General features: G+C 49.4%; 1 protein-coding gene across 1 annotated transcript in view; it reads left to right on the top strand.

The window, feature by feature from the left end:
* Positions 1-27,667, top strand: part of PAX5 (paired box 5) — a 154,250-nt gene that overhangs the window by 101,130 nt on the left and 25,453 nt on the right. The window contains exon 8 of the mRNA XM_054689166.1: positions 19,731-19,832. Coding sequence (XP_054545141.1) covers positions 19,731-19,832 — 102 coding nt within the window. The remainder of the gene's footprint in view (positions 1-19,730; positions 19,833-27,667) is intronic.

Below are 27,667 nucleotides of genomic sequence, written 5' to 3'. Positions count from 1 at the left end.
TCACTGCCAAAGCTTTTATTGTCTGTGATTTGGGAAGAAGGGGGAACTGATATATCAAGGCTGCCTGTCACACCATTTAATACAGTTATAAATCCTGACGTCACTAACTGGTGGTCAGGAGCTGGAGAATTCCACCAGCCGCCGCTTTGCCGGCCTTTATGGATTTTTACCCCCTCTCTCCTTTCTTTGCTTGACTGTCACAATTGTGTTTTGGGAGGGGGGATAGGGACAGCTGGATGGTGACTTTAAAAATCCCAGGGGCAACCTGACCTGGGTAGGGAAGTGGGAGCCCTTTCCGCTTTAAGGGAAGGAGCAGATGGCAGGCCTTTGATTCTAAGGTGAGCAACGAACTTGTTCAGTGAAAAAACATTCCATAAGTATGCTAACACCTTCTTGAATATGCACCTCCCTTTATATTTTACTTAGTGATTTTACACATCCTCCTCCTCTCCTTGGGGAGAGTGGTAGGGAGAGACTTGATCCCATTTTACAGAAGAGCAAACAGGCTCAGCAAGGTGAAGCACATAGCCAGGGTGATGCCACCGGACAGATGCAGAGGGCTGCTTCCTCTGGCGGAAGCAATAGCAACCCTGTTAGAGATTTTGGATGTGGAGTTAGCCAGCCCTGGGTTTCAATTCTAGACCCACCACTGCGTAGCTGTTAATCTTGGGAAGGTCTTTTCAATTTTCTGACCCTTGATTTCCTCATCTGAAAATGAGAATAACATTCCCCTCAAAGGGTTGTCAGGAGGTTAAATGAGATAATGCAAGTAAGATTCTTATTAAGTTTCCTGCCCTGTCAAAAGTGTTCAATAAATGCTCTTTAAAGGATAACTACAATAAGGAAAAGCATATGGTAGATGCCACAGGAGCAAGGGGAGGGCCACCTATGCCTTCGTGGGGGTGTGAGAAGATTCACCAAAGAAAGCAGGGAGCAGAGCAGGCAGATGTACCGAAATATACTGCTGAGGGGAGCAGCGGGTGAGACAGGAGAGGTCTGCTGCGCCATGTGGGTTACTCCCCAGCAGGCCGGGGATTGAACTCACGCAACAAAGGCCTTGGACAGCCTCACAGCGCTGTGCTCAACCCCCTCCACCACCTTCTGACACTGTATAGGTAGTAAGCAAGGAAGGCTTCTTGCAGGAGGTAACATTTAAGTTGATAGGAATGAATGGGAATTAACCAATATGGGAGGGCAGATGAGGAAGGGCATTCTGGGCAGAGGGAGCAACATGATAAAGTCAAAGACAGCATAAGTGAGTAAGGAAGTGCAGGAAGCTGCAGGTGAGAAGCAGGGGGGAGTCAGAGGTGGAGGCTCACAAGAACCTAGGATCATGGCCTCCAGCTGGGGAACCTTGAAAGACTTTAAGTGGGGAATTGCATCTTCAAAGAAATCTCTCTGGGGTCTTGCTAGAAGGTCAGTGCAATGATGAGACTCAGCAAGAAGACTTAACCCATTGCAGGTGGTTGTAAGAGTTCAGGAGAGGAAGGGTGAAGGCCTGGGTAGAGGTAGTGAGGAAGAGGATGGTGGGAAAAATTGGGAATAGAATTGATGCTAGTCAAATTTTGGGGATAGGAGAAATGCAGAAGTCAGAGGGTAATGCCTGGTTGGAGCTTAGGGTGGATAGAGGACCTACCAGCTGAAACACAGCCATCAGGAAGAGGAGATGGTTTGGGTGCTTGGACTTTGTGATGCCCGGGTGGAAACACCCAGAAAGCAATGGGGGAGGGTACAGGCTGAGGACTCATCTCCATGAGCATGGAATGGGTCACCCAGCGAAGATGTGGAGATGAGAAGGATCGAGAGAAGAAGAGATCTAGAAAGGGACTCCAGCCAACAAGGGTGGCCAGAGAAAGAAGCCATGGAAATGTATCGGAAGAGGTGACCTGTGAGGCAAAGCAGAGCATGAATGTTCTCCATCTTCCAGCCTGCAGCAGTCACAACTCTTGGTTGTGATAACAGACTTCTCTCTAGATGCTTAAGTGGAAAAGGGCTTTTCTAGATGCTATGAGGATGAAAAAAGGGCGACTGAACCAGGCTCAGTGACTTCACAGCCAAAAATCACACCCGAGCCGCACCTGAAACACACTGTAGAACTGTTCCCATGGAGATGCCACATCTTGTCACTGGACACTGGATGCCACCACTAGAACTTCCGCATCAGCAGAGGGACTCCTTGGGCACCCACTTCTTTGTGTCATGAGTTTCCAAATGAACAACTCACACAAGTGCCTGCGTGGTGGAGCCAGGAAGGCGTCTGTGTCCTGGCTGCAAGGGCTTGGAAGAAGCTGCAGGAGGAGACAGGCTTCAGCTTCAGGAGAGGTGCTGCTGAGGTCGTACTATGACTACCCAGATGGATCCTGGTCCACTGCAGCCCAATGTGTACCAGTTCCAGGCTCACATCGGAGGGACAACGCCATCTTGCACGAGCAGCTTTTGGTTTGGACTGCTGGGTACTGGACGCTCTCTGGGGTAGGACAGCAGGCCATTTGTGACCTTAGGAATTCTTTCCCAATCTCCCCTTGTAAATAAACCCTGTTGTTGTGAGACCCTGAGATTAGCCGCATCTTGCAACTATGAGTGCACGGGTGAAGATCCCACAAACATGACCTGTCCCCCATCTTTGCACACTTGCAACTGTCTTGGGGAAGAGTAGAGGAGAAGAAAGAAGCATGGAGGGATTATGGGGGTCCTGGGAGAAGCTGGGAGGCATTTTTTTGACAAGAACTGTGTAGCTTCTGGGCTATATGGCTGGTGGCTTTTTCTCCAGTGGTGGAGATGGAAAGTATCTGTCAGTCTCAAAGAGAAACCTCTTATTTTCAAAAGGCACAAAATCTATGTCACCTGACACAGGACTGGACCCAGAAGAATGACTTGGAAAAAGTTTCTAAATGATGAACCAGTAAACATTTTCTTGGCCTCACCTCTATGCCCAAGCATTGTGCCGGCACCACAGGGAAACAAACACACAGGACGTGGCCCCTACCCTGGCTGGGTTCAGTCCAGTGCTTTCTATGGACAGCTGCCCCAGGCAGACTGACAGCACTATAGCGTTGAGCCAGGCACAGGTGTCCTGCGAGCACTAAGGGGATATAACATTGGGTGGGCAGAGGAGGGTGGGCACCTGGCAAGGTTTACCAGTGGAGGGGACATTGGTGGAGTTTGCCAGGTGTGGTAGAAACATTTGCTTGGGCTTGGAGGTCAATTGGGGGAAATCACGTCATTTAGGGTTGGAGTGGGAATGGGGCCAGATCCTACACTATTCCAGCAGGGATGGAGGGCAGTAAGGGGTTGGGCTTGATCCAGAGGTGGGGGGGAGCATTGAGGGTGGAAGCAGAGGGCTGGTATATTGGGGGAGGGAGATAGTTGTGGGGGTGAACTCTGGCTGGAGTTGGCTGCGAATGTAGAGGGACTGCGACCCGGAGATCACCCCCTCCCTCTGCTCTAGGAGTGTTGGTGGAAGACACTGTAGGTGCCACAGTGTCCAGGCTGAGCCTTCTGGCCCAGGGCACCCCTGAAGCCTGCTGGGTGCCCTCATTATGTCGCTCAAAGGCGGGGAGCGATGCAAACAGCAATCGAGAAGCTGGCTGCCTCCTGCTGGTGTGCGGAGCGCCGGGCAAACCACATGAGATCCCATCTCGCGCATAATGTGCATCCGAGGACAAAATTAGATTGAGAAGTAAATGGACCCGAAAATTTCCAAAGCATTTCCCGTCAAGAAGCTGTTTGATTGCGTGTTTTAATTCTCCGAGTCCTCCTGCCCGGTGAGGTTCATTTTGGTGGAGACGGCTGGAGCAGAAGGAGCTGATGATGGGAGGGGGCCCTGGGGCCTGGGCCAGAGGGGAGGGCAGAGGCTTTTTACCCTGTGGGGGCCTTGTGTCCAGACTCCAGCACTTCCTTCTCCCAGGTGATCTGGTTCAGACCTCAGACAACCCTTGTTACTGTCCCCATTCCATAGGCAAGGAAACTGAGAGCAGAACAGGCTGTGTAAGCGGTGTGTGGTTGGCCGGCTGGCAAGCACTGGTCTGTGGGACTTTACAGCCGATGCCACATTGGGTTGTACTTTGAATGTTTCTAGTTTTCCACCTCCTTTTCCTTCTCTTTACCACCCTGTCTCCTTCCTCTGTTTCCAAAACCCAGAAACCCTGGGAGGAAAAGGGTCTATCCCCATTTTGCAGATTTGGAAATTGAGACTCAGAGAGGTGCAGTCATTTGTTGGTAACATAGAGGAAGGGAGCCAGGGGTGATGTCTGTGAAGTCTGATTCCCATGGGTGTTCACCCCTCTTGGGTGATGTCCAGCACGGCCTGTAAGTATAAAGACACCCTCCCTCCCCACCCCACGGACAAAAAGCAAGTTTAGGAACACTATGGCCAACGTCTCTGGGTAAGAGTCCTGCCTGTTAGGCCCGGGCCCGGCTGTGTCTGCCCCCCCATTCCCATCCTCTATGCTCCAGGGCCCAGGGAGCCCTCAGCCACACCTGCAGAACCCCAGAGGATGCCCACGTCCTTGGATCTGCTCCTGGAGGAAAGTGCTCAGTTCACCTCACCAGGGACACTCATGCTCTGAACCATGGGGGGAAAATTGAGAATTGGCTTATTGAGCTTGAGGAGTATTCTGTGAAGAGAGCAGAAGAGGCAAGAAAGGACAGAGATAACAAGGAAAGGAAATTTGGATTGAAGGCCATGGAGGTTCTGGGGTCCAGCCTGGCTCTGCGTGACTGGGCAAGGCTTTGCCCTCGCAGGGGCTTCCTCCGCCTACAGGGTGGACAACCAGTGATTTCCCAACTATTAGATTTTTAAATTTTTTGGTTAAGAAAATTTTTTCTTAGATAAAACCTTCCTGGGAAGCCCTTTATATAAACAAGTTAAGTGAGTGCCAGTGGTTGAGGGAGTAGAATTCCCAGGTGTCTGGAGGGTCCCAGGAGACCCAAAGGATCACAGCTGAAACTCTGTCCTGCTTCGGCTTTAAGTGTCCTTTGGGCTCTTGTGCGCCCCAATTCTGAAGTGTTTTCAAACCAGTGTGAAGGCCGCTCATAGAACATGCGCATTGTCTGCTTGGTCTGGTTCTCAATGTCCCCCTCTGGGACCCCAGCCCATTCGCCTTACACCCTAACTGTCCACCCACCTCCTCCCAACTTCTATTTGTACCCAAGGAAGCCCAGCCCTAGACCCAAACACATCTACCCCTCAAGGCTCACTCACAGGTATCCTGTCCCCCCTGTACTGCCCACCCAGTACCATCCTCACTCAGCCTAATTCCACTCTCAATCCCTCTTAATAAACCCTACCTACCCATTGAGGCCCAGTTGTAATGCCTCCTCCAGGAAGCCTGCCATCCAATAGCCAGAAATGAACTTCATGTTTGGTCTTTGTTACATGTGGGATATTGGGGAGGACCCCTCACTTCTCTGAGCCTCAGATTTCTCCACTGTGGGCATTGGGATGGTGACTAATCAGCAGGTTGAACCCAGACCTGAATGACTTGTGTTTCCCCTTATGATGAGGGAGGCACTTTTACTTCTGTAGTCCCATTTGGGGCTCCCAATGACTCACTAGGGAGGCGGGGCAGGGGTGATCCCAGAACTAGCAATGGCTTGCAAGCAAGAGCCTAAGCCACCACGCACTTCTCAGAAGCACCTGCACCTGACCCAGCCTCTCTGGGAGGGGAGGGGCTGGCAGTGCTTCCGCAGCCTGAGGGCTTGGTAGTCAGCGTGACTTCATGCGTGTTCTCCGCAGCACATTAATTTGCCATGCTCCCTGGGAGGCGCCTCTGCGGGGTGGGCTTGGTTTCCCCTGACAAGCAGTGCACCTGCCAGTCTGCTCCTCATGTGGACCCTCCTGGCAGTTACCAAGCCCAGCCTTGCTCTTGGTTTGGCAGAGCAGGAGGGTTGTCGGGCTGAGCTTTCTGGGTTCCCGGCCTGGAGCTCTGTGATGTTCACTGTCCTGTTGCCCGCTGAACCAGAGTGGACCAGCAAATGCAGAGGTTTAGGATTCATGACAATTCCCTCACAAGAGGCCAGGAGCCTACCTGAGCCTTTCTGGCTTACACATTTACCTATTGACTATTTCTTAAAATAAATGGCTGTCAGTCAATGAGGAAGTGGGACAGGGAACCTGATAGCTTGCATTCCTCGAGTCTCCAGCACCTGATTCCCCCTAGGAGTGTAGGTTGGGATGGGGACTTCAGACTCACAGATGAGAATGTTCAAAGAGGGAAGGGACCTGTCTGAAGGCACAGTAAGGAAGTGGAGAACTTTCTGGCTCCCAGCCCTGGACTGACTGTGCCTCTCTGGGCCGCTGCACTCAGCCCTCCAGCCCAGACCTTCCCTTTGAGCTTGAAATGTCCAGAAGGCCCCTCCTACCACACTTGACTTCATTTCGAACCCATCTTAGATTCAGAATTTGATGGTTCAGAGCACAAGCTGCCTAGGTTTCTATTCCTGCCTCCTCCCCACATTTTTACTTGTGTGACCTTGGGCAAGTTACTAAACCTCCCTCAACCTCAATTACCTCCTCTGAATTTTGGAGGTAACAATAGGCATAGCTGACATCGGGGCATTTACGTGAACCAGATACCTTTCAAAGGGAATTATATGTATTACATCTTTAAACAGACTAAAGAGGTGGCATTATCATTAGTCCCATTTTGTAGATGAGGAGACTGGGAAGAAGAAGTAATCTTACTTGAGAAGTAATCTTACTTACGTGATGAGAAACTGTCAGCCCCAAAGAAAGGGACAGGAACACCTTCAGTTTCAGCCTCACCACAGCACTCCATGATTCTGAGACATGTCATGAGGCAGAGATACACTCTCTGTATTTGCCAGCAGCGTGGGTGGGCATGGGACCAGGAGGGGTGGCAGGGTGGGCTTCCATCAGCTCCCTCATCTCCTGACAGGCTTTTCCGTGACCGTGCACTGCCCAAGGGCTCTCCAGGGACCCATCCTGGACTGAGATGGACAATTGGGCTTTTCTCCATCTGCTACTTATGATTATATAGGTCCCAAGCCAACTTTCAAAACACCAGTTTGTCACATCAGTTTTGCAGAGGAGAGATGCAGGCATCACGTGGGCACGACAGGAGTCCAACCCACCCCACTGACTGGGGTGGCTGAACCTGTGTGACTAAACCTCGCCCCAATAGTGACCAAGCTGTTGGAAGTCTGTTAGAGGGCGGCTTGCCTTCCCACCAAGCACCCTAAACTACCAAGGTTTAGATTTCTTATGTCAGCTGATACTATTTTCCTGTGTCCATCCTTGCTGCTCACCTGTCACTTCTCATGTCAGCCTACCCATCTCTTGAAGTCTTTCTTCCCCTTATTATTTTTCTGCTTTCAATCTGTGGGGGCTGGGAAAGCAAGACACTGTGCCTCTTGGAACTGTGTGCATGTGAGGATTGGACCTACCAGAATTGGTTCCCAGAGGGACCCTAGGAATAGGCTTTGTGGCTTCTTGTTGCGGCTGAGATTACTGTATGGTGCATTTCCAATCAGTGGAACATCACTATATTTACTGTGGGTATAAGGATTGGAGGCTGGCTTGGGGGAGGCCACAAGCTGTGAATATGTGACTCAGCCAAGGGGCTCCTTGACTAGGATGCCGCCCGTCCTTGAGAGCACAAAGTCCCTGCTGTGACAGCACCGGCCTGTGGACATCGAGGTGGGAGGAGGAGGCAGGGAGGAGTCGCGACTTGGTGCATCTTGTATTCATTGTCTCCCCTTCCAGACTGTGAGTGAGCCCCTTGGGCACAGACAGTGTCTGGCTCTTAAGAAAAAGTTAATTTTAAATCAAAAAGTTAATTTTGAATAAAAAAGTAATACATGCATGTGGTTAAATATTCAAACCACCCAGAAAAATATAAAATGAAAAATAAATCTCCTTCCCCGACCTCAGCACTCCCACCCATAGTCCCTCAGTCCAAAGTTCACAGCATGGGTAACATTTTTATGCATCTATCAGTATAGATAGATTTTATCCACTTTTTATTGGCACAGCTGGAATCATACCGTACATGATGTTCTTCTGCACTTTGCTTTATTCACTTAATAATTATCTTAGGACTCTCTCCATAATCCACACATTCAAATCTACCTTATTGTTTCCCATAACTGTCTAATAGCTCACAGGGAGGCAGCATCATATATTTAACCTAGTCATTATGGTCGATACTTGGATTGTCGTCCTTCCTCTCTTCTTTGCTCTCTTTCCATTAAATGTAAATTTTGTGTGTGCGTGTATATATACAGCTAAAATCCTAGAAGTGGAATTTCAGGGAAGATGTATTTTGTAGTATGCAACTCACCTGTGAAAGCAGAATAGTGCAGGGGTGGGGGTTCGTGCAGGGGGATGTCAGCCTTCCTCAGTGTGCCTCCAGCCCCACCTCTTTTTTGATGGGTATCTTATTTGCAAATTAAGGATTATGAAGGTTTAGATCTCTCTGGGTAACTGCAATCCTTAAATGAAATAATACACAGAAAGCACTTATAATGGTGTTTGACACATGGTAAGAACTGAATAAATGATAACTTTTGTTGTGGTGGTTATTATTATTAGTAGTAGTCTTGTCTCCCAAGTCTCCTGGAGCATTTAGAAAGGTGCTTAGAACTTCGTGTATGGTAGATAATGCATGGATAAATGAGTGAATGAATGAAGGCACAGCCTGCTTGCAGTCGCCCTCAGCATGCTCCTACTGTAAATGCCATTTCCTTTTATACCTGGGGCAGTGGCTGTGCAGGCAGGGAGCCCTGGGTACAAGTGTAGCAGAGCTGCTTTGCAGCCTTGCTCATCAGAATCCACCTTGGTTGGTTTATTATGTTGGATCAACAGTTGGTAGTTCAAGAGAGATTGCATCCTAAATGTATAAGAAAATATTGACCAAGCCACAGTGTCTGCTCTAAAATGCTGCGCAGATGAAATTCAAACACTCCCTGGAAATTGAAACACGGTGTTGGAGTCTGGTAGTGTCCAGTGATTCCAAGGAAGTGGATGAGGCCAAAGGAGGAAACGGAGAAAGCTGATGGTCGCTAAGTAAACGGTGTCCTGATTAATGAATTCTCAGAGTTGGCTTCCCTGCTCTCCAAATCCAGATTAGATCTTTAGCCAGAGCAATTAGAGGGAGGCCAGTCAGAAATAGTGAAAAGTAGAGATTAAGTAATTTTGGACAAAGAAAGTTAGGGTTATTTTTTCTAAGTAAATAACACCACCTAAACTAATGGCTAATAAACCTGTTGTTAGGGGCCTGCCAGGTCTGCTTTAATGACTGGATGTGGCTCATCTGCAATTAGCTTGTCCATTTCGACATGTGAGTGGGGCTGATACAGCCTTTTCCCGCAAGGCGAAATGCACCCCCTCTGTACTGCGCGGCTCAGCACACCCTTCACTCACTGTGGGTCCAACAAAGGGGGACTTCAGGGCTGCCCCTGTTCAAACTGTCACATGTTTCAAACGCCAGCTGGAGTCAGTGAGCCTGGGGGTGTCTGCACCACATGTACCCGACACTAGGCTTGCGCTGCGGAATCGGTCCCCTCTCGAAGCCCGGCGCTCCTCACCCCTCCTCCAGGGTGGCAGTTTACTGTCATCTGCTCTGGCGTTTGTCGAAATCTTCAGCTCGTGTCACCCAGGCATGGTTGGCTTTTTCCTTTAACAAGGGTCAAAGTAACGTTTTCAAAAAGTTAAGCACATAACTCATGTACCAATATAGAATGAACACATGTGAAGATTTTATTTAACTCATAAATTAATGAGGGAACCTATAAAAAGATAAGAGTGGTTCCAGGAGCATTTGAGGAGCAGGGTTTATATCATCCATCGGGAAAGGCGTTTTAAAAAATGTTGGAATAAAATTGCCAGATTAGATACAAAATGAGTTAATGTCCTACAAGGCAATAAACCCAAACCTTTGGGGTTTATTGTTTTCTACTTGATAGAAATCTACACATTTACATAGGTCTCCCCAGTGTCTGGGCCCCAGTTAAGCAGTAAGGAGTCATCGAACACAGGAATGTTGTCTCAGGGCATGATCTGGGGTGTGTGCCTGTGACTTTGGAAAGTGATACTTCCTACCTTTATGACCTTTTTTAAAAAAAGTTTTTTTTTTTTTAAAGATTTATTTATTTATACAAGAATCAGGGCACAGGCCAGATGCATGAGAGGGTGAGAGGATTCACCAGAGACAGAGTGGGGAACAGAACAGGCAGATTGAAGAAATACACTGCTGAGGGGAGCAGCAGGCGAGACAGGAGAGGTCTGCTGCACTATGTGGGACCCTCGCTGGCCGGCTGGGATCAAACCGGTGCTGCAGAGGCTGCGGACAGCTTCACAGCACTGCGCTCAACTGCCTGTGCCACCAGGGGAGCCCCCCCCCCAAAAAAAAGTTTTAAATAATGTTTCTTAGCATGCAAAATTATTCCCATGTTTCTGGGACAATGTTGCTCTTGTCTCAGAAGTTGAAGTGCCTGCTGCTCTGGTTAAATGATTGAACCCAGATGGTATCAGAAGCATTGGCTTCAGGATGCTCAGTGAGTTCCCACATCATTCCAAGTTGCCCTTCAGGGTGAAGTGAGAGGTTCCCTGTGGCTGGAGCCTGAGGAGCCCAGGAAGAGCCTCAGCAGGTTGTCCAGAGCAGAGGGTGGGGCTGTGGTCTAGGGAGAGGTCACCAGGAAATGGAAAGGGAAGACAGGTTAGGTCTGAGCTGAGTGGGAGAGGGCCTTGGGGCTGAAGGGACAGAGTCAGGAGGGACTTGGAGACTGGGCATGAGGGAGGAGGCATGGCCAGGAGACCGGGGCTGTCATTATAAAAATGGGGAGGATGGCAAGAGGTTTGGGCAGCCTGAGGGAGCTGGCTGTGCTCACACCCCAGTTTCCTGGAAATCTCTTCTGCAGTGCTTTATTCTGTGCTCTGGCCTGTTGCCCCCATGCAGGTAGTTACCTACTTGCCAGTTACCAGGATACCAAGCAGGGCTCATTTCCCTAAAAGTCCTGGCAACTGCTGAAGCCGGTGGGGGTGGGGGAGGGTCCATTCGGACAGCATCCGAGATCTTTGAGGATGAGTACAGGTTGAAAATTGGAAGTCTGCAGACTTGCCTTTAGGCAAGTTTTCTTCAGTTTTGGTGTATATTTTTAAAACTCATTAGTGTCTACTTGCATCTGGACTGGAGGTTCCCAAATGAGATGAGGCCAAAAGAAATTGAAATTCCAGCTTCCTTTGAAAACTCCCTGGAGCTCTCTAGGGCCTGCTGTCCCAGGCTTGGAGGCGGGGGTCCCCCAGATGAGAGGACCATAGCAATGGCGTGCAGCTCAGCCATCCTCATCTTCTTCTATAAGCTCCATTCCTGGAGATAAGAAAACAAGGCCGATGCTTACTCTCCTTTCACTAGCATTCACCTAGGGCTCCAGGGAGTCTGGGGCTGTGGACAGGAGTGCCAAGACGAGGTGGAAAGGCACTTCCATGTCCTGCATAGCAGTCAGTGCCAGCTTCCCTTAACCTCAACACGGTAAAGTGAAGCCACTCACTTGCAGAGTGCTGGAGCAGAAAAGGACCCTCAGAGACCACATGCTCCCACTGCTTGCGTGTTCAGATGGGAAAATCAGAGAGGAAATGGAACTTACCCCAAGTCACACAGCGAGTCACCTTATCACTGCCTGGCTGAGTCTTCCTGGGCATCAAGAGTCCCCAGTGAAGATGATTGATGGCCACTTTGCCTTTCCAACCAGCTCCACCATATTCCCTTATAGTTTGGGCATCGAGGTGGGGAGAGCCCCCTTCTCTGGCAGCCCCTCTCTAGTCATCATGCCATTACCAGCATCTCACCCGACCTCCCATCTTGTTCACAATTCCATGGCTTCTCAGTGACTTGCTTTCTTCCTTCTCTCTCCTGCTCTTACACCATCAGGTACATAGAGGGGGAGTTTGGTTGGTGCCTGGTGGTATGCACTGTGAAGGGTTTTCACACTGTCAGGGTAATGAATTCTGCAAGGGTTTGAAGTGAGGGGCTGGGAGGATCTCCATGTCATGTGTCTGGGAGTGACAACCCCCAGTGGTTAATTACTGCCACACGAAGAGAACCGAGCTGGTAGCAAAATGAGATAAGTTCATTATGAGCTAAATTTGAAGTTAATTGGATTCACATTTCCCCCCATTAGTGTACATAGAGAGAGCCTACCTAGAAATGGGCTGCATGAAAAAGAAAAAGTTGCATCCAAGCAAAAAACTGATAAATTGGGTCTTAGTTATTTTGCAGAGTTCACGATGAAGGACTTTTCCGAGATGCTGGTGAGATGGGAACCAAAGTTCCTTTCAGGAGGCAGACCCATGTCTTCTGATTGCTTTCATCTTGGCAGACCTTTTCAAAGCACCAGCCAGCCCTATGCAGGAAAGGGAGAGACGCAAGCAGCTCTTGTTTTCTGGGACCTCCTGCCCAGGGGCAGAAGGAAAATGCCCTGTGTGTTGGGGAAATTGAAGGAATCTGTGGCAGAATTCCTGGGTTTGAATTCAGTCCCATTCCTTAGGAGTCATGGGTCCCTGGACAGGTACCCAAGCTCTCTGTGTCTTAGTTTTCACTTCTATACAATGGGGTCAATCATAAGACTAACCCTGCAGAGTGTGGAGGATAAGTCAATATGTAGAAACAGTATTTGGACAATGCCTAGAACGGTGCCTGGCTTATGTAAGTCAACACCTTTAGTCATCTTTATGATTATTAACTGTGACTTTGGGCACATCAATTATTTGGAGACTTCATTTCCTTATCTTTTTTTTTAAGTTTTTTTTTTATAAGATTTATTTATTTATACAAGCACTGGGTACAGTCAGAAGCACGGGAGGGTGAGAGAATTCACCAGAGCCAGAGCAGGGAGCAGAGCAGGCAGAAGGACCGAAGCACACTGCTGAGGGGAGCAGCGGGCGGCAGGAGAGGTCTGCTCGCCAAGTGGGACCCTCGCCGGCAGACCCTCGCCGGCAGCCGGGGAGCAGCCGGGGATGGAACCGGCGCTGCAGAGGCTGCAGGCAGCTTCACAACCCAGCGCTCAACCGCTGCGCCACTGGGGAGGCCCCATTTCCTTATCTTAAAGTGGGGTGATAACAACACCTACCTTCTGGGGTTGTGAGTGTTGAATGTACATGGGCCAGGGCCTGGATCTTAGGAACTTCCAAGTAAGACTGTCACTCTGTTGGTTGACTAGTCACCAAGGTGGCCCACATTTACGGCCACTCCTCCACGAGAACAGTAACAAGGATTTTGCAGACCTCCTTTAATACTGTCACAGTGAGTACCATTGCTCATTCCCCCCATCAAATGCCTTCTTTTTTCTAAGTATCAGTAGAAAAGGAAAACCAAGGCTTGGATGACTGTGTAACTTGCCAAAGGTCAGAAGAATGACAAAGTAGTAGTGCTAAGATTTTAACTCAGGCCTGTGTGACTCCAGACTCCACCCTTCCCGGTCTCAGGAATCTCCCTTCTCTGTTATTTTTATCTGTGTTCTCTATGATAATAATACCTCATATCCATTAGTAGTTACTCCCTTCTCCCCATTCTCACATTGTATGATGCTATATATATAAAATGTCTGGAATAGGCAAATCTATTGAGACAAAAAGTAGAGTAGTGTTTGTCTGAGACTGGGGTTTGGGAATTTTGTATTCCTTTTTATTGATAAACATTTCATTGTATAATACATACCGTGTTGTGTTTATACATTCATCCTTTGATGAATATTTGAGTAGTTTCCACTTTTTGGCTTTTTGAATAATGCTGCTTTGAATACTCATCTACAAGTTTTTGTGTGGGCATGTTTTCATTTGTCTTGAAGTTGTTTTTTTCCTTACACTTAAAAGAACTCGGATTCATTTGGGGTTTATTCTTAGCTATAGTGTGAATAATCCATGTATTTTATCTTTTTTCCCAAATAACTCCAGTTGTCATAACACCGCTTAATAAAAAGCCCATATTTACCCCTAGTGATTTGAGATCCAACCTTCATCATATGTAGGATTTTCATTCTCCTGCCTTGGTTTTCTGTCTATGTATGTACCAATATCCCAGTTTTAATTATAAAAACTTTTTAGACTTTTTGCTATCTAGGAGAGTTGGTCCCCTTGAGGGAGACATTTTGATTAATCCTTGACAAATAATATTTAACTACAAGTCATGAGTTGAAGTTCCTGTTCTACCATTTACTCTGTGACCTTGGGTCAGTTAAAACTATGGATTCCTTTCTAACAGTGAGCAATACTAAGGCTTGCTTATTCTGTCTGGGTAGAGAGGCCACATATGAGCTCACCAAGGTGTACTTATTTGTCATTAATAGGAGAAATCATGTCAGGAACCTAAATCAGTTCATTTTATTTAGTTATTTGCAAATTTACTACATGTCAATAATAACAATTGGAGTCATCACAAATGATATAAGTAATTTCTTCTTTGGCAAAAAAATAACATCAGTGATGCTTTGAAGTCCGCTTGAGTTCAGAAGCTTGAATTATGGTTTCCCATTCAATCAGAAGACCTCAATTAGAACTAAAAGGAGCAGTACCATCCCCTTAGCTGCCTTTTGTTGACTGTTAACACACCCAGCCTTGGCAACATGCCTGAAACCTTAGAATAGGGTATGAATAGATGAAAATGCCCATATACTCCAAGGTTACGAATCCTTGTCTCAGAGTTGGGAGAGTCCTTACAGGCCATCAAAGCAAATTTGAGACTTGCATTCACTCTGTAGTTTTTCCACCAGCTGGTAAGCAGTCTCTGGGTTTAGACAGGTGTCCTGAGAAAGTGTGTGTGCTTAAGGAAAGAATAATGATATAAATAAGAACAGGTAACATTGATCAGCAGCTATTCTCACAGCACTGCTCTGAGTAAGCCTCCTCTGAAGTCCTCACCCATGCATCAGAGGTGGGCTGATCTGGGCTGGGCTTGGCCCCGGTTTTGGTTTGGATCCATCTCTTCTCCCACGTCTCCCTCCACATAGCATATGAGCCATGGAAAAGTCAAGAGCACAAAGGAGTCACCTGCCCCATGAGCATGTAGCTAACTGCTAACATCCCACTGGCCAGAGCAAGGCACATGGCTGAGGCCAAGAACAGAGATACAAACTCCACCTCTAATAGAAAGAACAGCAAAGGATGTCTCTTAGCTTTTCCTAAGTCAACTTGTATGGTTTAAAAAGTTTAATATGTTTTCTTACATGTTGGGTGTCAAATGACCATTTCTTTTCAAGATGGTGGTCATAAGGGTGGGGTTCAGGACTAGGTTGAGAGTTGGGACCAGCAATTCAATTTCCACTTCCTTACCCCAGGCTGTATTTCCTGGTGTTGTAACCATCACAGAGGGGGCACAGTGCGAGGTGAGCATGCCTGCTTGCTGGCTTGCTTCTAACAGTTAGCTTGGGGAATGGCCCAGGGAGGTAGGTATTGATAAAGCTGGAAGGTTGCAGGTTGGGGGCACAGACTGAAGAGGGCCTTGAAAGTCAAACCAAAGATCTGTACTTAATTTAATAGGCATTAGGGAGCTTTTGCATCTAGAAAGGTATTGATTCTGGACATCTATTACCTGTCTCACCAAACTTTTTCATTGGCTCCAATAGATGAACTGATTATCTTGTGATTTTTCAAGCTCCAGTTATACCCAGCTGGTGATAATTTGGGTGCTCCTCTCCCCCTCTTGCCTATGTCTCTATCTTACTGGATCAGCTAAAACTTTAAAAACAATTTTCAGTGATAACATGGAGAACAGGTTTCCTGGATATAGTCTTGATTTTACTAAGAATGCTTCAAGTATTCTAGCAGTTACCTATGATGTTAACTCTAGATTTAAGATCAATATCAGATCAGAGAAGTGTTACTGCAATTCTTATCTGCTAAGAGGTATTGTAAGGAATTAATGTTATATTTTAGCCCATGCCTTTCCCACTGCTTTGATATAATCATATGGTGGTCCTCCTTTGATACATTAATATGATATCTCAGCCAGTGCTTAAATATTGAATCATTCTTTTTTTAAAAAAAGATTTATTTTTTATTTGTACAATAGCTGGGGTACAGGCCAGAGGCGCAGGGAGGGTGAGAGGATTCACCAGAGACAGTAGGGAACAGAACAGGCAGACAGATCGAAAACACTGCTGAGGGGAGCAGTGGGCGAGGCAGGAGAGGTCTGCTGCGCCATGTGGGAATCTCCCTGGCTGGCTGGGAATCGAACCCGTGCTGCAGAAGCTGCGGACTGCTTCATAGCGCTGTGCTCAGCCCACTGTGCCACCAGGGAGGCCCTGAATCATTCTTACCTACCTGGAATAAACTAATTTGACCTAGTATGCTATTCTTTCTAACACTACTTGATCCAAGAGAAAGTAGATTTTTTGCAGGAATTTTAATGAATTGTGAGACTAGTCATTAATTTGCAATTTTGTGCACCTTTGCTAAGTTTTTATATCAGGATTATGCCCACTTGGCAAAATGAATTAGATTTTCTTAATTTTCCATATCTTGGAACAATTTAATATCACAAGTCTATGTCCTGAGAAGGTTTAAAAGAACTTGCCAAAAACAAAAACAATATACAAACAGAAGCTTGCCTAAGGAGCTAAGTAGACAAGGCACCTATTAAAAAAATAATTTAAAAGAATCTTTCCTATTTCTTCTAAGGTTATTGGGTGATTCATATTTTCTACCTCTTCTCAAGTTAATTTTGTTAATTCATATTTTCTAAAAATTGTGCCCTTTGTTGAGATCTCCACTTTGATTAGTGTAAAGCATTCATGCATTTTCTGATTTTTTTTAATACCGTCCCATCCATATCTCTGAGTATCTTGATATTTGTGTCTTCTTTTTTGAAACTTGCCCCAGTTTCGCCAATCTTTTTGGTCTTTTCAAATAACAATTCTTGGTCATATTTATTGTTGTGCCTGCTTTTCTGTTTCCTAAATCATTATTTGCTCTTTTTTATTTATGGATTCCTTCTTCCTCCTTCCCCTGGGTTCACTTTATTGCTTTTTTATCTGGCTTCTTGAGTTGAGTGCTTTGGTGAAGCACTGATTTTCTACACCCTTGCTTTAGAGATCAAGGTTTTAAAACATGTGTAATGCTGGCAGGAACTGTTGGGGTTCAGAGATGATCAGCCCCCATTGAAGAAAGAACCCAATCTCAGTAGGCAGGAGAGCTGGATTCCAATCCTGGCCTTGCCTCAAATCAGCAGAGGCTCTTCGGACCTGTCCCGTCCCTTCTCAAGACCCTCTTTTCCATCCCAGGTAGCCGCCAAGGCTTGACACCCCTGAGCTGCCCTCCACTAGGCAACCTCCTGTCAGGATAACATCCTCTGACTTCCAGTGGGTAGTTTTGGCCTCCCCCTCATCAGGTGGGCCTGACTCTCACCCCATCACATGGGCTGACTTTGGATTGCTTGGGTCCAAATTCTGACTCTTACTGTTCAACCCTGCATCAATGATTTGCCCTTTCTATCGTGTCCCATGAGCCTTGTAAAATGGGGAGAGCATTATGTGGTCTGCTGTCACTCAGGGGTTGAAAACTAAGTGAGTACATAATCAAAATACTGAGAACAGAGCCTGGAACTTTGTAATCCCTATAAGCCTTTGGGGTTTGCTGTGTCATTGGATGTATCAACCCCAGGCTGGAGCCTGTCTCAGTCTGGCCTCAACACTTTGATCTTGAAGGGACCAGACTGACACTTGTGCTCATGGGCTCCCTCAGACATCTTTGCAGAGCCCAGGGCACAGAGTCTCTGTAACCACTGTGGTTACAGCACCACGATGCTGCTGAGGGTAGAGGAGGGGTCTGGGCTAAGGTACCTGCTCTGCCCCCACCCCCTGTGAGACCTGTGCCAGTTGCTCCCCACTCACCGTGGCTGGCTTTTCCATCTGCTAAATGGCAACAGGAGCTGGTGAAGAAGAGCAACAAGGCCCTTCTTGCCCGGGACAGTTACCCCTGACGAGCTGCTGGTGGAGGGAAGCATTATGGACTCTGGAGAGCTCCTACTTTAGCAGGGCCTCATCACTCCTTTGCTTGACAAATCCTATTCCAACCTTGGGTACGAGACTTGCTCCCGGAGCTGACACTGCATGAGCAGGGCTGCCATAGAGGGTGGTGGGTGCCGGGTCAAAGGAGGATGAGAGGGGGAGACAAAGAGGCCTGGAGTGGGGCAACCCCCCTTAAATCACCTTATAAGTTTGGTCAGTTTTGCCAACTTCAGTTTTGTGTTTGATTTCAACTCTCATGGGGAGTCATACGCGGCTCGGGTGGGGGATTGAGAAGTCCCAGTGCTAAGTCCTGGGGCATTTGCTCCCTTGTAGCAATGCCTCCTGTGAAGACATGTGAGCTGCATTTATCACAAGCCAGGGAGGAGATGTGCAAAGAGAGGGAGGGAACCCCTTGTCTGGCAGCTGCCTGGTGTTCTGGAAGGTAAGCAAGCAGAACCTTGGGAAATGAGGTAGACTGATGCTAGAAGGACTGTTCACTTATCCAGGGAACGTTCACAGGCTCATCCATGTGCTGGCTTGGATTCTTCAAGGGGAGCTGGTGAGAGGTGGCCCCTCTCATTGGGCCACCTGCTAGTTGGCCTGGAGCTCAGTCAGCTACCTGTTCTGCCTGCACCACCTGCTTGGGCCAGTAGGAGACTCCTGGGGCTCCGCTGGCTCCGTGTGGTGAAGAGCTGCCCCCCCATCCCAGCACACCCCCAGATCTCTTCTGGTCTCCCCAGTCCTCAGAGTCCACATCCAGAAGATGTGTAGGCTCCGCCTCCCCGCCCTCCTCCCGAGACCACCTCATTTCCCATCCACTGGCTGGCACTTTCTGGGGTAACTGCCAACTTTACCCACTAGTCTGACTGCCAAGGTCCAAGTTATTGGTGATCACTTCGTCAATATATACAACTGGCCGTGTTTGAAAGGGCTGTTGCCCCTTCTTTTCCTAAGACATTCACAGACCTCAGTGGCCTCTCCCATGCAGGCCCCTGCTACCTTGGAATTCTTTTCCACCTGGTCTGGAAACCAGCACACTTGGATGCTCTGTTCATTCATGCGTTTAAAAGAGCCTACCAGATACTAAATTCTGTGGGGAAAGCAGGTTTTCTGGGTTGTCACCCCTGCCCTCAAGGAACTGCAGAAAGAGGACACGCATCCACTGGAGGGCCTGCCGAGCCTTAACCCCCAGGTCCCAGTGCCCAGAACACAAGGTGCTTCCTGCACTTCCACTGAGTGAACGAGTAGCTCTAGGCCATAAGAGGAAGAATCCTCTAGCACCTGATCCAAATCTAGGGGTCAGAGGCATTTGCCCACTGTTGAGGAGGAGGAGGAAAGCCCTTGGTTGGTCTTTAAAGGTGGGTGGCTTGGACCGTGTGCACCTGGAGGAGAGGGTGCTTCGTGCAGAGGGCACGGCAGAAGCCAAGGTGTGGAGGTGAGAAATCCAAGCACTCCTTGGGGAGTAGAGAGAAAGGAGCTCTTCCAGGGACAGAGCTCTGCCAGGAACTCTGCCGTGTCCCTGGCAGAGCTGTTAGTGGTTCCTGAATGGAGCCAGGGTGGCTGTGGAGGGATGTGTGTGTGTGTGTTTATGTGTGTGTGTGTGTGTGTGTACATGTGCGCATGCACAATTGCATGAGGTCTGGGGCTGGGGGCACACTGGTGTTCAGCATCCAGACGTGACAAATGTGCAGAAGTGTCCAGGGAGCTGTGGACACGAGCAGCTGGCCGCGGAGATGCTCACCCCATGATTTGTTGCTTTGATTCCTCAGGCCGTGACTTGGCGAGCACAACCCTCCCCGGGTACCCTCCACACGTCCCCCCCGCCGGACAGGGCAGCTACTCAGCACCGACGCTGACAGGGATGGTGCCTGGTGAGTTTGCACTGTCGGCGTCTCCACAGCAGGCCGCGCATGGGGTTTCAGCGGGGGGCACCCCCCAAACAACCCGGTGACTTCTTTACTTCTGAGAAGTGGACCTGAATTAATCAGGCAGAGGTCTCAGCTCTTGGCCTCTTCCTCTACAGCTGGGCCAGCAGCGGGGCCAGGACCAGTCAGCAGCAGTGCCCAGAGCACATCAGAGAGAGGGGCCCCTCACTGGCCACACGGGGAGTCTGAACAGAGGGTGCAGCAGCTGAAGGCGACCCAGCCCTTTGGGAGTGGGGCCCTCCATCCTTTCTCCCCTCACCCACTTAGTATGCTGTGAACTCAGGGGAGCCCCTGTCTACCCCCCCAGTGATCTCAATGGTCTTACTCTTTGGCTGAGGGTCCTGTGCTCAGGACAGACAGGATGTGGGATTATTGCTTGATTCTAAGCTGAACACCCTGTGGCCACTGAAACCTGATCCCTTCAGGCCAGTGATGTGTCAGTTTCTTTCAAAACATTTGGAAAGGCAGCCCCCAAGTCTCCTTCAATAGTGGGGTGATGTGGGGTCGAGGCAATGCATCCCCAAGGTGCTGGGCTTTCCATGGACTAAGGGCATCAGCATAAGCAGGGATACCTAAAGTATCATTCTTTGAAAGTTGTTTTTTTTTAAAATTGGGGGAAATCAGAATTGGTTGGATGTTGCTTCACTTCTTTTATGGGTTATTGTTGTCTCTGGTTTCAAGTCATTCATTCAGTGCTGGGGACTGTCTCCTAACACACGCTGTTGACTCTCATGAGTGTTGGTTATTCCTCCCCACTGAGACAGCTGTCTTGTTGGAGCCTCATAACAGCTCTGAGAACTGGGCGGTGGATCATTCACCCCACTTTCTTGATGAGGAAGTTGAGCCCAGAGAAGGCCTGGGACTTGCTTAGATCACCCAGCAAGTAGGAGCAAGAGCCATGTCCAGAGCCATGACCTGGCATGAACTCTCCTTTGAGGGTCCTGTCTGGCCCCACAGGGCAGTGTCTCCCCGGCCCACAGACCGGGGAGCATCTGCAGGGACCAGGGGACGTGGCCACCTGGTGCCCACATTCCTCTTTCTATCCCACCCTGGGGTTCTGCCCAAATAGCCCCAAATCTCCTCTCTAGCCCAGCTCATGAGTGTGAGCACCCCTGTGGACAGCTGGTCGTGGGGGTGAGGACAGAGCTGGAATGTGAGGCTTGGGTGTCCACAGCTGTGGATGGTGAGGGGGCGGGGTGGGAAGGGCTGCAGAGCAGAGGGAAGCCCCACGAGCCTCGTCCTGGTGCAGACGCTGAGGCGTCCGAGGGCTCTGAATGCATCCTGGCCTTCCAGGTTGTTACGAAGATGTATTTAACAAGGTGGGAGGGTAGAGCATATTTCATTTAACGGTTTGTTAGTTTGATTTATGACTTTTAAATATGAGACATATGGGAAATGGCCTCCATGTGTACTCTTGCCCTGGGCCTTGCCAATGCTGGGGAGGCCTGCCAGGCTCATGCCAGCAAAGCCTTTGCCTTTTCTACCCATGGCAGATCATCGGGAAATTATTCACAGTGCACCAGGCAAACAGAGGTGGGGGACACACCCCTCTACCTCTTCCCGCCTACCCCATCCTCCGCTCATTGCCCAGCCCTTGGCAAGTTAGTGCAGCCTCTGGAGATGGAGCCCACGTGGTGTCCATTTGTGGGCCTGGCTTCTGTGTAGTGCTTGATGGAAGGCAGAGTGCTTTCCCAGGAGCACTTTCACATTCCAGCCTGTGAGGTGGGCAGGTTCAGGAGTCCAGCCTCCCTCCCCCCCGCTCCATTTTCCAAAAGTGAAGCTGAGGTTCAGAGAGGTTAAGGGGCTGCCACAGCGGTGCAGCTGGCAGGTAGGAGGACCGTGATCTGGGGCTTTGCCTCCAGTTCAGCACTCCCTCCTCCGCCCTCTGCCGCCAGTGGGCTCTGGGCCCCTCAACACAAGCTTCTCAGGGACACCAAGCAGAGGCAGCGGCAGCCCGGGGCCCTGTCCGCCCTGTCCTGAGGGCACGTTGGCCGGTGAAGCTGAGGCCACCCAGCTGCCCCTGCTAGCACCTGACAGCAAACCCCAAAGAGGCTGAGTTCAGAGAAACAGCAGAACTTGCCCAGGTTTATCCAAACGGAGCCCGCCCCAGGCCCCTGTGATGCCGCCAGCCCTAATGCCAGGCTCAGGAGGTGAAGGGCCTGGGCCTGGCAGAGCCCCCAGCAGGAACCCAGGAGTTTCCTTGCCATTAACGGTGGCCCCAGGAAGCTCAAGCCCGAGCTAGGGCACAGACTAAGGAAACCTGCTGGTAGCACCTGGACATGGGTGACCCCAAGGTCCCCTGAAACTCTGTCCCCTGGCATAGTGGGGGGGTCTCCAGGGAGGGAGGGAGACAAGCATTTTGGCAGGTCTTCCTCCTTTCTCCCTCCACTCCTTGCTTCTCCGCATTTCTCCTCTCCTCCCTCCTCTGTCCTCTTGTTTCTTCACTTGTTTTCTCTTCTCAGACACCACCCAGCGCCACTCAGTGCCGCACTCACTGTCAGGGCCGGAGCTCCATGCTTGGTGGGCACAGTCCTTAGTGCCTGTTTCTCAACACCCAAAGCAGAGAGGGGGCTCGGGACTCTATTTACAATGTGATCTCCAAATCTGATTCTTCCATAGCTCAGCGGGGCGGGGCAGTGATGTGCAGTTCCCAAGGTCCTTGTTGGCACTGCCCTGAGGCTGGGCCCACAGCCGAGATGCCCACCTGTCAACAGAGCAGGTCCTGGGCCTCCCCAGGTCTGGCTTCAGCTTGTAGTTCTGATCTCCTCCCCCAGCCCTTTCCCCATGTGGCCTCTCCCTGGTTCCCAGCACAGCTCACGTTCTTACTGGTCAGTGACTGTTCTCATCCTGTGCCTTTGACTGAGGCCATCTCCTGCCTCCATCTACTGGAATCCACCTTCACCCTCTGGGCGGAGCAGAAACATCTGCCATTGGCGGTGACCCCACACGTGTGAATCTGGGGTCCTGCTCTCTCCTATGGGAGGTGAGCTCCTTAAGGGCAAGTCCTCCGCCTTATTAGTCTCTTACCCTTTCCCTGTCCCTAGCACATAGTAGGTTCTTCTGTGTGTGTTGGCCAATGGAGGGAGGCAGGGAAAATTAATATTGACCTGTGTGTTCATCTCCTATGGCTGCAGTAACAAGTGCAATCACAAACTAGGTGACTTAAGAAAACAGAGATGATTTTCTCTCACAGCCTTGAAACCCAGCATGGCCTCCAGAAGCTGGTTTGCCTCCTTGTGGCCCCTGGCATCCTTGGCTGTTTCCCTCATGCTCAAATCTCTCTGCTTCTCTTCATAGCACTTTCCCTTCCATGTGCATCAGAAGTCCCTCCACCTCTCTCTCTCTCTCTGATAAGGAGACAAGTGATTGCATTGAAGGCCCTCCCAGATAGTCCATAATAATTTCCCATTTCATGATCCTTAGTCTGCAAAGAACTCACCCCCACTTTTGGGGGCATATAAGTAACAGTCAGAGATTCCAGGGATTAGGACACGGTTAGACCTCTACTTATGTGAGAATTTCAACTTTGTATATGTTTGGATTTCTGATTCCTAACCTCTTAGCCTTCTGACCCTGGGAGATATTTGTTTGTGATCACAGGGCTGAGATGATCCCCTGTGGTAACCCCCCAGGCGAGCGGACAGGGTTTGGAGAAACCAGTGGACCAAGCCTTTGCCTCCCTTTATCCTGCTTTGTCTCCAGGCTGCTTCTCTGTGCGGAGCTGAGCGGTCCTCCCTCCTCGCCTGAGGGAAACCAGAACTCTTCTGGGTCTCTGCCGCCCTATGTTTTGGGAGACTTGGCTGCACCTCTTTCACCTATGAGGCAAGGCTTCCAAACATAAGGTTTGTTTTATGGCTTCTGGAGGAGAGTTGCCTCTGGGGTACACTTGACAGTTGAACCTCTGGGTCTGCGAAAGGAAATGTTACATCTTCCAACTCCACATATTTCCATTACATTCTGGCAGCTTGGACTCTTGTTTCTTTTGAATCCAGATTCTGCCAACAGGGTACCATGTGCCCTTTCTGGCTCCAGGGCATCCTCATGCCTGCAAAAAACAGGGTTCTCCTCTAGTGCTCCTAGATTCCCTCTCTGCAGCTCTGCGAGCCCCGTGTCTCTGCCACCCACTTACGTTGACTGGAACACAGCACATCCTATCAGCTGAGGATGGAGACAGGCTTCAGATTTTATTTTCATCAAGTGCCAGCAAATGCCAAAAGTTTTGCACCAAAGATTCCATAGAGTCTTGATTGGTGGAACTAGTTGTTTCCTGCCTGAAGATATTTGCACAGCCTAACAGATATCGACATGGCATTTGAAACTCTTAAAAATTCTGGACTGGGGGGAAGGAAGGGTGTTCACTGCCCTTTCGCTTTAGTGAGTCTAAGCCGCAAGGTAACCGGCTCTGAGATGAACCAGTCAAGGAAGGCCTGCCCCCCACAAGCCCCCCTTCTCATTTGACTGCTCTTGGGGCCTTGAAGCCAGAGTCCCTGGGAATCCTGACCATGTTGCAGCAGCCAAGAAGCCCACCAGGAGCAGCCGAGGAGCGTGGCGCCCTCCTAGCCTGAGTATTCCACTTACCAGAGACTGGTGTCCGCCATTTCTAGATGCCTTTCAATTACATTGCTCAGTTACCTGATGGCTTTTATTTTCTTGAAGTGGAAGGAGAGGATGAGGCTGGAGCAGGAACCTGGGAGGTGGGCAAGCAGGAGGAATGAGAGCCCCCCTACCCCCCCTAGCACCTGCGATTTCCTCTCCTTGGGCACTCAGCCCTCTCTGCTCTCCCATGGCCCACTGGCCCAGCTGACCTGGCCTCCTTTGTGGGTTTCACCTCCTCAGAGGAGTCTTTCCCACCACTTAATGGATCTTAGTTTCCTTTCACTGCTATAATGAGTTATAACTTACAACAATAGACATTTCTTATCTTAGAGGTCAGAAGTCTAAAATGGGTCTCACTGGACTAAAGTAAAGTGTTCTGCAGGGCTGTGTTCCTTCTGGAAGCTCTAGGGGAGAATTGTTTCCATGCTTTTGCCAGCTTCCCATGCAACACCCATTCCCCACATCCAGGTCCAGTTCCCTCATCTTCAAAGCTGGCAACATTGGGCTGCCTGGGCTGAGTCTTTATCATGTTATCATGACACATCTTTCTTCTGGTTTTCTCTCCCTCCCTCTCCCCCTCTCTCCTCCCTTTCCACTTATAAAGACCCTCGTGATTTTATTGGGCCCACCTGGATAATCCAGGATAATCTCCTTATCTTCAGATCAACTAATTAGCAACCTTAATTCCGCTTCACCATAAAACCTACATGTTCACGGGTTGCAGGGATTAGGATGTATTCATCGTTGCTGGGTTGGGGGGTGCTTCTTTCTACCCTCCATACCATCTAAACCTGAACCCCCATTAGACCTCTCTCAAAGCAATGTGCTCTTTTCATTCCTGATAGATACTAAGCACAGTGGCTGTCATTTCATTGGTGCTTCGCTCCTCCCTTGTCTGCCTTCCCTTTAGGCCCGTGTGGTCCACAGGGCTGTAGAAGCGGCTGTCTGTTTTGTCCATCACTATGCCCTGGTTCCTGGCAGAGTGCCGGGCCCATAGCAGCACTCAGGAAATAGTTGAAATTAAAAAAGGGGATCTTCGGGCTGGGTTGCCGTGAGAGCTTGGCCCCATGCTGAAGCAAAGCTGCCAGGGCTGCCCAAGGGCCGGAGAGGCAGCCACGTGTGAGGCAGAAAGGCTGGAGTTAAGAGCATACCCTCTTCACCACCGGATTACCTGGTTTTGAATTGACATTCTGCTTCTCTTTAGCTGTGTGATTTGGGCCAGATACATAATGTTTCTGTGCCCGAGTTTCCTCGTTTATCCTATGGGGGTGATGATAATAAGAGTGAACACTAGATGATATTATCTGTGTAAAGACTTAGAATTTTGCCTGATGCATATCAAGAGCCAGCCTGGACTTGGAGGGATTGGACCAGAAATTTCCCAGTATTTTCCAGCCCAAGCCTCTGGGGAGTGTGTGATCAGGGAATGAATGATCTTTGTTCTTAGCTCCTATTTCTCCCTGGCTGAGGAGGCTCTGGGTACTCTTGGGGCTTGGGTGCTTTCCAGGTTCCTTCTGCACCTTTGTCAAACTCTCCCTGGGCTCTGGGGAGCCCACCTGTTGCTCATTTCTGACGTTTTGCTGCCCTCTAGTGGCCCCCAATCACTCTGCCACACCAGGAATGTAGAATTGACCCTGGGGGATGCCAGATACAGCCTGCATGAAATGGCAGGTGGGCATTCACTTGTTCATTCACTGATTCTCCAGATATTTCCTAAGAGTCACTGTGTGCCAGTTCTGACCTATGTGTGGTGTTGCAGATACAGCCCCTGCCCTCAGGGAACACGCAGTCTAAATGGGGCTATCTAATAGATACATACCCTCTAAAAGATAAAAATTCATTCCTACCAGATGTTAAAACTTTTAATGTAGTAATATTCAAAGTGCTAGGGAATGCAGGGGAGGAGGCTGCTGAATCTTCTGGGACAATGGGGAAGGAGAGGGGAAATCAGGGAGGACTTCCTGGGAGAGATCATGTGAGCTGGACCTTGAAGGGTGAGTTTGCCAGTCTGAGATGTTAGGAGAGAATTATTGAGCAAGAAGTCCAAAGAAACAGAGATCTTGGGCATCAAGGAGGAGCTAGGCGTGACCAAAACCTTGTGGGGTATCAGGAATGAGAAGGAAGAGCAGGCTTGGTCTAATGAAGAAGGGGCTCTGTCAGTACCCAAGCCTTAAGTCCTGGAAGCCCATGGCAGAAAGTGGTACACAGTAGCCTTGAAAAACAGCAGGCTCTGTCTGGGCACATCTGACATGGGTCAGAGGGGAGGCTGCTGTGTGCTCACCTCACAGAATGGAGAGCTGGGGCTCTGGAGTGGCTGATCTGGGCCATCGTTGTGACTGAAGCACCCAAGAAACCTGTGTGGAAGTGATGCTGGGATTAGGGAAAATCAACATCCATTGGGGCCTTATGAGTTCATTGTTGCATTGGGAAGAAAAGAATTGCAGAAGTCAAGTGGGAAAGCATACTGGGGGCATGATGTTCTTACTGAATTTAGGAGAGCTGGGGTCTGATTCCAACGAGTATCAATATTTGCAATGTAACCCTGGGCTATGACCCTGGGACTTCCTGCTATCTCTTAACTCAGGAGGCAGGGGGTGCAGAGATTGGATTAGCCTCGCCCTAGAGAGGCTTTCTGGCCGTGCCATTCAAGGACTTCTAAATCTGTGACACCCATGCCTGCTGGTATCACCTCCAGCAGGCTGAACTGGGAGGCTCCTCTTGCTCTGCCACGTCTATTTTAAGTGGGCAGTTTCCTTAAGATGTGGGCTCTGGCATGATAAGGCAGTGGCCCTGGGCGAGCTATCAAGTGTAAGTTGGTAATAAGTTCCAAAGGGCAGAGCTGAAGGAAGGCGCCTCCGGCTGAACTAACCCCATGTACCCATCACTACATCTCCTTGTGGAAGGGCTGAGTTGTGGCGAGGCAGCTACTCTCAGAAGGGATCCCCACGCAGGAGCCTGTAACCTGCAGTGACCAGGACTCAGACTAGCCCCTTAGCCACCAGATAGCAGCCAGCCACCTGTTAGAGGCCCAGGGCCCAGCTTACTCCTTCCGGTTACCTTTCCTTTTCATTTTTATAACATTGTCTGTGACTGCATCTTAGCTCCTGAAGAAGGAGTTTGGAGTCCCAGGACTTGCCACAGGCTGGTGAGTGGGGATGCAGGCTCTGGGGCAGGTCCTGGACTGA

The sequence above is a fragment of the Talpa occidentalis genome, unplaced genomic scaffold, assembly GCF_014898055.3.
Source record: "Talpa occidentalis isolate TD23 unplaced genomic scaffold, MPIMG_talOcc4v2.1 talOcc4.7, whole genome shotgun sequence".
In the NCBI taxonomy this organism is placed as follows: domain Eukaryota; kingdom Metazoa; phylum Chordata; class Mammalia; order Eulipotyphla; family Talpidae; genus Talpa; species Talpa occidentalis.
This window is presented reverse-complemented; position numbering and strand designations above follow the sequence as displayed.